This window comes from Notolepis coatsorum, assembly GCF_963971535.1.
Source record: "Notolepis coatsorum genome assembly, chromosome: 10".
NCBI classification, from domain to species: domain Eukaryota; kingdom Metazoa; phylum Chordata; class Actinopteri; order Aulopiformes; family Paralepididae; genus Notolepis; species Notolepis coatsorum.
In genome coordinates this window covers 126889549-126903611 of record NC_140174.1, presented here as the reverse complement: position 1 = coordinate 126903611, position 14063 = coordinate 126889549, and the positions used below count along the sequence as shown (strand labels likewise).

Here is a 14063-nt window from a genome sequence, read left to right as displayed (position 1 = left end):
CGGCAGCGCGGAAATAGGCTGTCTATTGCCTCGCGCTGCAGCGCGGAAATAGGCTGTCTATTGCCATTCTCTAAGTCAAACTCTAACCTTAACCAGCTCCTTAACAGCGCCTAAACTTAACCCTTCTAACCTTAAGCAACTCCGAAACAATGCCTAACCTTAACCAACTCCGAAACAATGCCTAAACTTAACCGGCGAAATGAATGCACGTTAAAAAATATTGCCATTCTCTAAGTCAAACTCTAACCTTAACCAGCTCCTTAACAGCGCCTAAACTTAACCCTTCTAACCTTAAGCAACTCCGAAACAATGCCTAACCTTAACCAACTCCGAAACAATGCTTAAAGTTATGCCTAAACTTAACGGCGAAAGAATGCGAATGCACGTTAAAAAAAAGAAAAAAAAAAGAAATTGAAGGGAATCGAACTAGCCAGCAACGAGCCGTAGGATCCACAGCCATGCAGCGTTGCCAATTGAGCTATTTCTGGATACTGAATAAGGGGCGGTTACTGGCATATAATGCTGCCGCGACGGAGCTCCGCGGCCGAGCTCCGCTCTGCTGCTACCGCGTCGCCGCGGGGGCGTGGCTAGACGCAAGTTGGGCATGGTTAGACACAAGTTGGTTGCCTTTAATATTTAGGCGAACCGGTCACTGCTCCTGAATTGACCCGCATGTCAATGTGAACCAGTCACTGCTCCCGAACTGACCTGCATGTCAGTGTGAACTGGTCACTGCTCTCGAACTGACCCGCGTGCGCAATATGAACAATAATGAAGATGGACGTAAAAAATTGTGACTTGTTTCAATCTAGTGATGTAAAAGTAGCATGAAAGTCACATGGACTGTTCAGACTGAAGTCGCATTGCACCAAAAACAAATCGAACCCGTATCTGATTTAGGACCACATTATGAAAGTGGCATTAAATCAGAATTGGAAAGCTCAGATTCCATGTGATTTGTGCCAGTTCACACTGTCGTAAAAAAAATAAAAAAAAATAAGTCAGAGTCACATTATGAGTAAAGAATGTGAGATTTGGGGCCACTCGTGCCTGCAGTGTGAACGTAGCCTTCCTCATTCCTGTGGCCTGATCCTCCTCATCGCTCCTGCAGGATGGGGACTTGGCTCGCCAGCTGGTGGAGCTCACCTACGAGAAACCGAGTGTGACGAGGGAGGAGTTCGAGAAGAGGAGAGCACCTGTGGAGACCAGTGGATGGTAAGCTGTCTGAATCAATAATTAAGCAGCATATTATGCATACAAAAAAATTTGAATTTGATTTTATGGATATAAATCTAGAGCAAATGGAAAAGCTTCTCTTGTCCATACAGTGTGATAAACCTTGTGGTCATGATAACTTAGAATTTAGATGGTAAACTGCTCCAGCTAGCAGCCAGAATTGTAGCAAAGCCACTGTGTCATATTTTTTATCTATGTCTAAGTGAGGGTGTTTTTCCTCAAATGTGGAAGATAGCTAAGGTCATTCCACTTCCAAAAAATGCTACACAGCCTTTTAATGGAGCACCGCGTCCCCGACCACCAAGAACCTTGGTGTTGTCCTCGATGACCAGTTGAACTTCTCTGCTCACATCACAGCGACAACCAGAACCTGCAGATTCCTCCTGAGCAACGTCAGAAGGATCCGCCCCTTCCTGACAAAAGAAGCCACCCAACTCCTCGTCCAATCAACAGTCATCTCCCGCCTCGACTACTGCAACGCACTGCTCGCTGGCCTCCCGGCCACTGCCACCAAGCCTCTTCAACTCATTCAGAACGCAGCGGCCCGCCTGATCTCAAACCTACCAAAGTCGGCCCATGTCACCCCACTTCTTAGGGACCTGCACTGGCTCCCCATTGCTGCTGTGAGGATTCGGAGTTCAGGAGAGGTGTAGGATTCAATCGCAGGACAAAATGGAGTGAGAGAGACGAGGCGACGTTCCGATAATAATAATAGGTTTACTGAGCACAGCCAACAGGCACACGTTACAGGGGAAAACAAAACCTCAGCAATGCTGGAAAACATGGACTACAAATACGGGAAGGTACTGACACAGGAGATACGGAGATACACACAGCACGGAAGGGTACTGACGGGAAAAACCTAACAACAAAACAATGACGCGACACTGGAAGACAGGGGCGGCATGAATATATACAGGACTAATTACAATTGACAAGGAACAGCTGGGGGCTGACAGGTAGGACACATGAATACAAGGGAAGGAGACTAGACACTGAACTAACAGGCAGGAATAAACATAGTAACATAACAACACGGGGAAGACTAGGACTAGACAGGAACATGAATATGAATACACACAGGGAACAAGAACATAGGCAGCCAGGCAGGGAGTAAACATTGTGATACAGTAGAATGAAAATACATGCAGACAACAACAGATTGTCCAGAACGGCGTAGTACCGCCGATGAGCACACGATGGTGCCAGGGGATAAATGTCCAAAAAGTTCAGATCCTGACAGCTGCACGAATCCGCTTCAAGGCCCTCGACCTAGCATACCGTGCGGCAAAGGGAACCGCTCCCGCCTACCTCCGGTCAATGGTCTCTAACTACACACCCTCAAGAGTCAAGACCCCTACGCTCTGCATCTTCTGGCCGTCTCAGACCCACTCCTATCCAAGCTCCGGGAGGATCATCAAGGAGAAGCCGCCTTTTCTCAGTCCTTGCCCCACAATGGTGGAATGAACTACCCACCCCAGTTAGGACAGCCGAAACCCGTCCAATCTTTCGCCGTCGACTAAAGACGCACTTCTTCAACCATTATCTAATAAAAAAAAATTTAATAAAAAAATCTAACCCTAACTAACCTTACTGTCATGCACTTGTCCTAATAAACTAACCTACACCGTAGCACTCAACACTTTGATGAACATTGTTACTCAGCTGATAGAGTTGTGCCCTTCCTGATGACTTGTCGTACAGAACTTGTAAGTCGCTTTGGATAAAAGTGTCAGCTAAATGACTAAATGTAAATGTAAATAGTCAACCTATTAGTATCTTGCCAGTTTTAAGCAAAATCATGGAAGGTGTTGTTTTTAAACAGATTCAGCATTACCTCTCAGAAAACAGTATCAATTCTCAATTCCAACATGCATATAAGGAGGGTTATTCTACATGTACAGCTTTAACACAATTAACAGAGATGACTGGCTACAACAAATTTACAGGAAGCGAATGGTGGGTAGGGTACTGTACTACTGGATTTCAGTGCAGCTTTTGACCTCAGATCATGAGTTGCTGCTCATCAAACTAACTGCATATGGATCTTTTTTCATTTATTCAGAACTGCAGCTGTTAACTGGATAAAAAGCTATCTATGTAATAGACAGCAATGTGTTGTGTTTAATGGTACACTGTCCAACTTTAAATCCCTACAGTGTGGAATTCCACAGGGAAGCTGCCTGGGGCCCCTCTTCTACTCCATTTTTACAAATGATTTGCCATGGGTATTGTATATATACGCCGATGATACTACAATGTATGCATCATCAGACAAGACAGAAGAGCTTAATGAAGTCCTTCAGAGAGAATTGAACTTAGTGTCCACTTCTGTGTCTGAAAACAGGCTGAAGTTAAACATCTCAAAAACCAAGAGCCTAATATTGGGATCCAAGCATGCTATAAGAAAAGACGTGAAGCTAAGTATATCTTTAGACGGAACAGCTATTGAGCAAGTTAGAGAGGCAAAGCTATTGGGTGTCACACTTGATGGAACACTCTCATGGTCAACTCACACCAACACCAACCGTCGGTTGTGTGATAGTAAAGGGTTAACCTTCTGTCGTGTGGCAGTGAAAGGGTTAATGTGACAGACAGAAAGAGAAAGTAGTGGGTAATTGACCTGTTGGAAGAGAGCTGGGAGTCTGACCTGTTGGAAGAGAGAGCTGGGAGTCTGACCTGTTGGAAGAGAGCTGAGATTATGACCTATTGGAAGAGAGAGCTGGGAGTCTGACCTGTTGGAAGAGAGAGCTGATAGTCTGACCTGTTGGAAGAGAGAGCTGGGAGTTTGACCTGTTGGCAGAGAGAGCTGATAGTCTTAATATTAATATGCAGGCAAGGGGGGGGGGGCATGGCCGTCTCACCTTCCCAACCCCCATTCCCCTAGCTAGCGGCAACTGTAGCTAGAGCCCACACCCCTCCCCCTACTGCAACTGTGGACTAGGGTAAAACTTTCCCAACCCCTCCCCCTCCCTCCGAATCGCGCCGACGCACTACCCTGGTAGAGCCTTGTTGATTGATTGATTGATTGATTGAAAAGTTTATTAACAGATTGCAGAATGGGTACAGTACAGTACAGCTCAATACATACAATTGTTAAGGGGATGCGGACCAGAGAAAGACTTTCGTCTTGTTTACATCAGGGTCCCCCATTTTCAATTCATCATAACATATATGACATACATGACATACAGATAGACAGTACTGCTACATCTATACATTTATGACATATCAGATTTGTAAATACAGTACTGTTTGTGATACAAAAAGTGTCCAGAAAAAGAGTGTATACATTTGACGTAGAAACTGTACATTGGGGGAGGTTGGGTGGGTGGGGTGGGGTTGGGTGGGTGGGTGGGGGCTGTACATTGGAGGGGGGGGGGGGGGGGGGGTTGGGTGGGGGACACACACTGTACACTGTACATTGGAATACTGACAAAGCCATACTTGGTAATTTACTGTACAACTGGGTTAGGACATTTGTAGGGGCCAGTTTCGAATTGCAGTCTCCCGTAGGTGTTCTTTGAGAGTGTTTTTGAAAGTGGGTAGTGATTCACATTCCTTTACAGCTTTGGGTAGGGCGTTCCACATTGATGTGGCATAATTGCAAAACGTGTTTAGTCCCTTGTTTGAGCCGAATCTGGGTTTAACATGATTTGTGGAGCTCCCTCTGGTGTTGTGATCGTGGTATTCACTGACCTTTGGGAAGTATTTTGACATGTACATGGGTACCTTGGTCGCGTAGTGTATCTTGTAGACCAGGCCCATTGCAAGTTTCTGTACTCTGTCGTCTACTCTAAGCCATCCTAGGTTGTCAAAGTGGGCAGGGGTGAGGTGGGTTCTAGGAGTAAGGTCAAGCAGTAGTCTGACCAGTTTGTTTTGAGATGTTTGTAATTTTGTTTTTAGCGCCTTTGAGGTGCTTTGGTACCATAAGGTGCACGCATAGTCGTAGTACCCTTGAATGAGTGCTCCTGCCAGAGTCTTCAGGGTATTCTTGTTTACCAGAGAGGAGATCCGGTACAAGAATCGAGTTTGTTGGTTGACCTTTTTTATTACATTGGATGCCATTTTGTCACAGGAGAGATTAGCCTCTAGGATGGAACCCAGGTAGGTAATTTCATCTTTCCTTGTGACAATATTGTCACCCACTGTAACCGAGAAGCCGTCGGTCTTGCTGAGTTTGTTATTTGAACCGAAGAGAATGGACTCTGTTTTGCCCATGTGTAATGATAGTTTGTTGTCGGCGAGCCATATGCAGATTTTGCCTAGTTCTGAGCTGAGGGCTTTTTCAACCTGTAACTTGTTCTTGTCAGAGACCAGCAGGGCTGAGTCGTCCGCAAACAGGAACAAGTTGCAGTCACAAGCTGACGACATGTCATTTGCATAAATTAGGAATAGTAGCGGTCCTAGTATGCTTCCTTGTGGAACACCACAGTTTACTGTGAGGGGGGGGGGATAGGGTACCGTTTACCTCCACCATCTGTTCTCTCCCCTCCAGGTAGGATTGTATCCAGCTCACTGATAGACTATCAAAACCAATTGCTTTTAGCTTGTCAATCAGAATGGTGTGATTGACAGTGTCGAAGGCCTTTTGTAGGTCCAGCATGACCATGCCGCAGTATTTGCCCACGTCCACCTCTTGTTTGATGTGGTCGTTCAAATAGAGAAGGCATGTGTCAGTGGAGTGGGATGTTCTGAAGCCAGATTGGATGATGGATGTTGATCTGCAGCGGACTATGCATAGAGCTGTCTCAAGACATACTGTAGTCTGCATGTTTTCAACAAATGTACATGCTGTTTTGAATTTATGTGTGCCATTATTACTGTCAAATGTAAAGATTGTGAAATATTTGTATATTGAGGCTATCGCTGTATACGTCACCGAATTTCCCCAAGGGGATTAATAAAGCTCATCCTATCCTATCCTACATTACATTACATTACCTATCCTATCCTAGTCTGACTTGTTGGAAGAGAGAGCTGAGAGTTTGACCTGTTGGCACCTGTTTTATATTGTGGATAGAAATGTGTGATGTATGTCAATTGATATACTCTGTGTTTGGGTCTTGGTGTGAATTGAGTTGTAACTTAGGCTGCAGTTGGGCCTGTTTTTCTACTATTACCCTGCCCATACCTGTACCTCCCCTCCCCTTTCCCCCACGCTGCTATGATGCACACATTTCCCCAAGGGGATCAATAAAGGAATATCTTATCGTATCTTATATTATCTTAGGTTGAAGTCTCTCTTGAAAGGCCCAATGCCTTAATAGACCGTCCTTTTCAACTTGGGGATTGTAGACAATACTCAGTTACTTCAAAGCTCTTATCCAGATAGTTCAGCTGCCTCTCATCGCAAGCTGTCCATCAAACTATCTCAACTCGTTGCATTTTGTACATTCTCTCATACATGTTAAATGGTAAATGGACTGCATTTATATACTGCTTTTATCCAAAGTGCTTTACAATTTATTCACCCATTCACTCACACATTCACACACCGACAGCGGAGGTTGACCTGCTCATTTGTAGCTGTTAGGGGTTAAGTCACGTGTCTTGCTCAAGGACACTTCGATACACTGCCGGGAAGAACCAGAATTGAACCGGGAACCTTCTGATTACCAGACGACCAGCTCTACCTCTGGTCTAACCCTAACCTTCTGATTACCAGACGACCGCTCTACCTCCTGAGACACTGTCTAACCCTAACCTTCTGATTACCAGATGACTGCTTTACCTCCTGAGACACTGTCTAACCCTAACCTTCTGATTACCAGACGACCTGCTCTACCTCCTGAGACACTGTCTAACCCTAACCTTCTGATTACCAGGCGACCGCTCTACCTCCTGAGTCACTGTCTAACCCTAACCTTCTGATTACCAGACGACCTGCTCTACCTCCTGAGACACTGTCTAACCCTAACCTCCTGATTACAAGACGACCACTCTACCTCCTGAGACACTGTCTAACCCTAACCTTCTGATTACAAGACGACCACTCTACCTCCTGAGACACTGTCTAACACTAACCTTCTGATTACCAGACGACCTGCTCTACCTCCTGAGACACTGTCTAACCCTAACCTTCTGATTACCAGACAACCTGCTCTACCTCCTGAGACACTGTCTAACCCTAACCTTCTGATTACCAGACGACCTGCTCTACCTCCTGAGACACTGTCTAACCCTAACCTCTTGATTACCAGACAACCGCTCTACCTCCTGAGACACTGTCTAACCCTAACCTTCTGATTACAAGATGACCACTCTACCTCCTGAGCCACTGTCTAACCCTAACCTTCTGATTACCAGACAACCTGCTCTACCTCCTGAGACACTGTCTAACCCTAACCTCTTGATTACCAGACGACCAGCTCTACCTCCTGAGCCACTGTCTAACCCTAACCTTCTGATTACCAGACAACCTGCTCTACCTCCTGAGTCACTGTCTAACCCTAACCTTCTGATTACCAGACGACCTGCTCTACCTCCTGAGACACTGTCTAACCCTAACCTTCTGATTACCAGACGACCGCTCTACCTCCTGAGACACTGTCTAACACTAACCTTCTGATTACCAGACGACCTGCTCTACCTCCTGAGCCACTGTCTAACCCTAACCTCCTAATTACCAGACGACCGCTCTACCTCCTGAGACACTGTCTAACCCTAACCTTCTGATTACCAGACGACCGCTCTACCTCCTGAGACACTGTCTAACCCTAACCTTCTGATTACAAGACGACCACTCTACCTCCTGAGACACTGTCTAACCCTAACCTTCTGATTACCAGACGACCTGCTCTACCTCCTGAGACACTGTCTAACCCTAACCTTCTGATTACCAGACGACCTGCTCTACCTCCTGAGACACTGTCTAACACTAACCTTCTGATTACAAGACGACCACTCTACCTCCTGAGACACTGTCTAACCCTAACCTTCTGATTACCAGACAACCTGCTCTACCTCCTGAGACACTGTCTAACCCTAACCTTCTGATTACCAGACGACCTGCTCTACCTCCTGAGACACTGTCTAACCCTAACCTTCTGATTACCAGACGACCTGCTCTACCTCCTGAGACACTGTCTAACCCTAACCTTCTGATTACCAGACGACCTGCTCTACCTCCTGAGACACTGTCTAACCCTAACCTCTTGATTACCAGACAACCGCTCTACCTCCTGAGACACTGTCTAACCCTAACCTTCAGATTACCAGATGACCGCTCTACCTCCTGAGACACTGTCTAACCCTAACCTTCTGATTACAAGATGACCACTCTACCTCCTGAGCCACTGTCTAACCCTAACCTTCTGATTACCAGACAACCTGCTCTACCTCCTGAGACACTGTCTAACCCTAACCTCTTGATTACCAGACGACCAGCTCTACCTCCTGAGCCACTGTCTAACCCTAACCTTCTGATTACCAGACAACCTGCTCTACCTCCTGAGTCACTGTCTAACCCTAACCTTCTGATTACCAGACGACCTGCTCTACCTCCTGAGACACTGTCTAACCCTAACCTTCTGATTACCAGACGACCGCTCTACCTCCTGAGACACTGTCTAACACTAACCTTCTGATTACCAGACGACCTGCTCTACCTCCTGAGACACTGTCTAACCCTAACCTTCTGATTACCAGACGACCGCTCTACCTCCTGAGACACTGTCTAACCCTAACCTCCTAATTACCAGACGACCGCTCTACCTCCTGAGACACTGTCTAACCCTAACCTTCTGATTACAAGACGACCGCTCTACCTCCTGAGACACTGTCTAACACTAACCTTCTGATTACCAGACGACCACTCTACCTCCTGAGCCACTGTCTAACCCTAACCTTCTGATTACCAGACAACCTGCTCTACCTCCTGAGTCACTGTCTAACCCTAACCTCCTGATTACCAGACAACCTGCTCTACCTCCTGAGTCACTGTCTAACCCTAACCTTCTGATTACCAGATGACTGCTCTACCTCCTGAGACACTGTCTAACCCTAACCTTCTGATTACCAGACGACCTGCTCTACCTCCTGAGACACTGTCTAACCCTAACCTTCTGATTACCAGACGACCTGCTCTACCTCCTGAGACACTGTCTAACCCTAACCTTCTGATTACCAGATGACTGCTCTACCTCCTGAGACACTGTCTAACCCTAACCTTCTGATTACCAGACGACCTGCTCTACCTCCTGAGACACTGTCTAACCCTAACCTTCTGATTACCAGATGACTGCTCTACCTCCTGAGACACTGTCTAACCCTAACCTTCTGATTACCAGACAACCTGCTCTACCTCCTTTTATTTACCACCATTTTAGTTATGAAAAATGCCAGGCAATAGAACATTACCTCCCATCTTCAATTGGTCAGTTGGTGACTGTATACCATTTTCATGGTCAGTTGTTGACTGTACACCATCCACCACAACAATAATATCTGAAGAGAATCTGTATTATATGATTTCATATGGTGCTCATGTGGACGCTTTACACTTTTGTCGAAATTCAAAGAGCTTTGGGTTTGGCGCGATTCGGATAATGTCGCAATTTTTTTTTTTTAAACTTACATTTTTATTTAACATTTATAGACATACAACACAATATTTACAGTGACATCCATAACATAACAACATACAGACATGGGTCCCTTGAATATGGCCTCGTTCAGCCGTCCAGACCCCCTGTACACCCCCCCCCCCCCCCCCCCCGAGTTAAGCCCATTGGAGCCCCCCATATCCCAGGCTGGGCCAGGCCCAGTAGAGGAAAGGATAGGGGACTCCCCCCCACCGAGCCAAGCCCGTTATTTCCCATGCCCCCGAGAGCCTCACCCCACGCCCATCGATCCCCCAACACACAGGGCCCCGCCGGGCAAAGCCCAGCCGCTCTGATCCCCCTGAGAGAAACCCCTCCCTCCTGCCCTCCTCCCCGAGAGACAGAACACCCCCATATCCTGGTCCACCATGCGCGGAGCCAAGCACCCAGAGCCCCCACCCGCCCCCGCCCGACCGCCAGGCCCCCGGCCCACGAGAGCCCCAAGCCCAGATCCGCAGAAGGCCTAAGCACCACGCCTCAATGGCCCCGCGACCCAAAGCCTGGTGTCCCCCCGGCCCGGTGACCAGACCGCCCGGCCACGGCGGCCGAGGACCCCAGGAAACCCCACACCAATCCCACAACACGCAGGGCCCCCCCTCCCCCGGGTCGAACCGCCGGAACGATGGCCCCTCCCCCCGACACCCCCCCCCCACTGAACCCAGCCTGCCCACCTCTGTACCTCCCATGTCACCGACATCACCGCATACATTTATGAAAATAAACTAACAACACCATAAGGAAAAATGTATTGAATATAAATGGTTATATGTTTCGCACTCTTTCCCCGGTTGGCGGTTTGGGGGGGGGGATCAGCCCTCCCACTGGAGAAGCCACACCCCCCAGAGACGGAGATACCCCCAAAGGAGATTCTCCAAGCCTCTCTTCATGTCCAACATTTTGAATTCTTGTCCTTCATATTTGTCCATGTGCACATTTAAAGCAACTGCTATTCTAACATAACTCTGAAGAAATAATATAAAAGAAGACTAAAGACAATTGGCACTTCCCAGGTAATTCTTTTTAACCCCCGTTGGCGGGTTGGAGGGGTAAGGCTCTCCTGGAGAGGGCCCCTCCTATAACGACGGAGATATCCCCTGTGGGGGTTCTCCAATGTCCCTATTATTGTCCAACATTTTATTTGAATTTTTATCTTTCATATGATCGTACATTTCCAGAGCTCCCGGCCAGGTCTCCGGATGTGATTCCCCATGTTCCCCGTCCTCTTAGCTGTGTGTCATGTGTGCTAGTGTCTACAGTTTAGTCTAGTACGTATTATTTGTATTATATGTCCCGAATCAAGTCCCAATTTCCCCAACTAATGTGTTTACCTTATCTGGACTCCCAGTGGTCTGTGTGTTATCCGCAGTGTGTCTCGAACCATAACCTCCATTCACTATCAAATAATATGCTTAGTTGTGCGTCATGTGTGTTAATGTCTACAGTTTAGTCCAGTACGTGTTATTTGTATTATATGTCCCGAATCGAGTCCCAATTTTCCCAACTAATGTGTTTACCTTGCCTGTATTCCCACTGGTCTGTGTGTTGTCTGCAGTGTGTCTCGAATCATAACCTCCATTCACCATCTAATTATATGCATATTGCGTCTTGGTCGGTGTGTATGACCTCAGTGCTCGAGTCCTGCTTGGTGTGTGAGACTTCGTTATTCGAGTTCTGGCTGGTCCGGTTGTTCTCGGTGCTCGGATCCCGGTTGGTGTGTGTGGCCTCCGTGTTCGTATCTCGGCCGGCCTGGTTGGCCTCCGCACCTGCATCTCGTGTGCACGGATGATCCGGCCGACCTCGGTGCCCGAGTCCTGGTTGGTCCGATTGTATCCAGCATCTCCCTGTCCCTCCCCCGGGGGCCGTCCGTTTCACCTCTCCCAAACCAGCCTCCATGCTCCTCCGAACACCCCGCTTTGCATCGAGTCCAGTCCGTGTGTTGGCCATGTTAGCTTGCTGCTCCTTCTCCAGCCAGGTCTCGCTGCGGTCCAACGTCCCGTTAGCTTGTATCTCTTGCTGCTTCATTTTCATCGTGATAACTTCCATGTTAGCTTGCAGCTCCTTCTCCAGCTCCAGCCAGGCCTCGCTGCGGTCCAACACCACGCTAGTTTGGGGAGCATGTCTATGTTCCCCGGGTCCTATGTTCCCTGGGTTCTATGTTCCCCGCTTTGATTGATTGATAGATTGAAAATTTTAGACTACCAGCCCTGATTCCAAACTCTAACCTTAACCAGTTCGAACGAGGGCCTAAGCTTAACTGTTCGAAACAAGGCGGACATTAATAATTAATAAAATAATAAAAATTTATAAAATGGTCAATCTATTAATCAATCAAAGCGGGGAACATAGAACCCGGGGAACATAGGACCCGGGGAACATAGGGATGATCCCCTAGTTTGTATCGCTTGCTGCGTCACATTCATCTTGTTAACTTCCTTGTTAGTTTGCAGCTCCTTCTCCAGCCAGGCCTCGCTGCGGTCCAACGCCACGTTAGCTTGTATTCCCCGACCCTTCTCCAACTCCTCCCTGAGTCCGTCGATGCTGCCCTGGATGATCCGCGTTCTAGCTTGGATAGCCATTGCGTTAGCTTGTATGCTAGCTTGTATGCTAGTTTGTAGCTCTTGGTTAGCTGTTGGCTAGTCAACACGCTAGCTTGCATGGTCTGCGTGTTAGCTTGTACGCCAGCTTGTATGCTATCTTGTACAGCTTGGATAGCCTTTGCGTTAGCTTGTATGTCAGCCCGTAGCTCTTGTACGCTGGCTAGCATGTTCGCTTGTAGCTTCGCTACCCAGGCAGGCTCCACGTCTCTGTCTACCTGCGTCACGCTCGTCTGAGCTACCTCTTCCGTCATTTCCTTGTGTCGAGATATTTCCTCCAGTGTTTGTACGTCTTCTGGGGTCCTCTTTCTCTCGCTCTTTCTCGTATTCCTCCTTCCTTTTCTCTTATATCCTTGAATTGTCACTTTTAATTTTGTTTTAGACAGTTTTATTTCCCTTTTTCGATATTGTTTGACCGGGAGCTCTCACAATGGTCGCCTACCCACACATCTCAAAACCGGAAGTTGTCGCAACCCTTTCACTGCCGCACTACCAAATGGTTAACCCTTTCACTACCACATTAACCGTCTGTAGTGTGATAGTAAAGGGTTAACCGTCTGTAGTGAAAGGGTTAAAATAGAGGCTATAGATATTCGCACATGGAAAGTGAACGAGAGATGTTCCCTTTGCTGTCCCTCCACTCCGACCTTTCTCATTCTGGTGATAATAATAATAATAGCTTAATTTTATATAGCGCCTTTCAAAAGACCCAAGGTCGCTTTACATAGGGGGAAAAAAGAACAAAAGTAACAAACATAGTGGACAGACACAACATACAAAGTGAGAAATTAGGGGTTAAAGGCCAAGTTGAAGAGCTGGGTTTTGAGCCGTTTTTTTTTAATGATTCCAGAGTTGCGGAGTTCTGCGGGGAGGGAGTTCCAGAGGGTGCGAGCTGCCATGCTGAAAGCTCTGTCCCCGAAGGTCCACAGTCTGGTTCGGGGGATGGATGATATGATGATTTCACTGTTTCACACCTGACTCCAAACGCCCCGGCCGCGTGAATATTTTCCCTAACGGAGTTGCACTTCCGCGTTCGGTTTGCGCGATCTGATTGGCCACTGACGTTTCTGGTCATGTGACATCTGCGCCAATCGTGTGACGCCTGTTTCTATCACTGGTTAAGCTTAGGCACTCTTTCGAAGTTGGTTAAGGTTAGAGTTTGTCTTAGAGCAGGGCGATAGAACACCAGCCCTGATTCCAAACTCTAACCTTAACCAACTTCGAAAAAGTCGCCTAAGCTTAACCAGTGATAGAACTAGGCGTTGGGTAGTTTGCAGGCTGTTAGAGGTGGAAATAGGCACAGAAACAGGCGTCACACGATTGGCGCAGATGTCACATGACCAGAAACGTCAGTGGCCAATCAGATCGCGCAAACCGAACGCGGAAGTGCAACTCCGTTAGGGAAAATATTCACGCGCCCCGGCCACTCAAGATCGAGCGTGCGATTCGTTTGTTCGCCAATTCACCGTATGACCTCCCTATAGGGTTTGTTTGAAGGTGCACCGTCTGTCTAAACGGAACGACTCAACGCCCCCACTAACGCAGAGTATCACAACAGTAGGAGGACTACGCGCTAGTACAGAGAAAGAAGAAACGAGCTCAGCGATATGGCTCTGATTCTAGATAAGAC

The 14063-nt window shown here is 47.4% G+C and overlaps 1 protein-coding gene across 1 annotated transcript in view; it reads left to right on the top strand.

Moving 5' to 3' along the window:
* Positions 1 to 777: 777 nt before the first annotated feature.
* Positions 778 to 14063, top strand: part of cfap299 (cilia and flagella associated protein 299) — a gene marked incomplete at its 5' end in the record, with an annotated part of 334969 nt that continues 321683 nt past the window's right edge. Inside the window, 2 exons of the mRNA XM_084323181.1 lie at positions 778 to 783; positions 1112 to 1215. Coding sequence (XP_084179307.1) covers positions 778 to 783; positions 1112 to 1215 — 110 coding nt within the window. The remainder of the gene's footprint in view (positions 784 to 1111; positions 1216 to 14063) is intronic.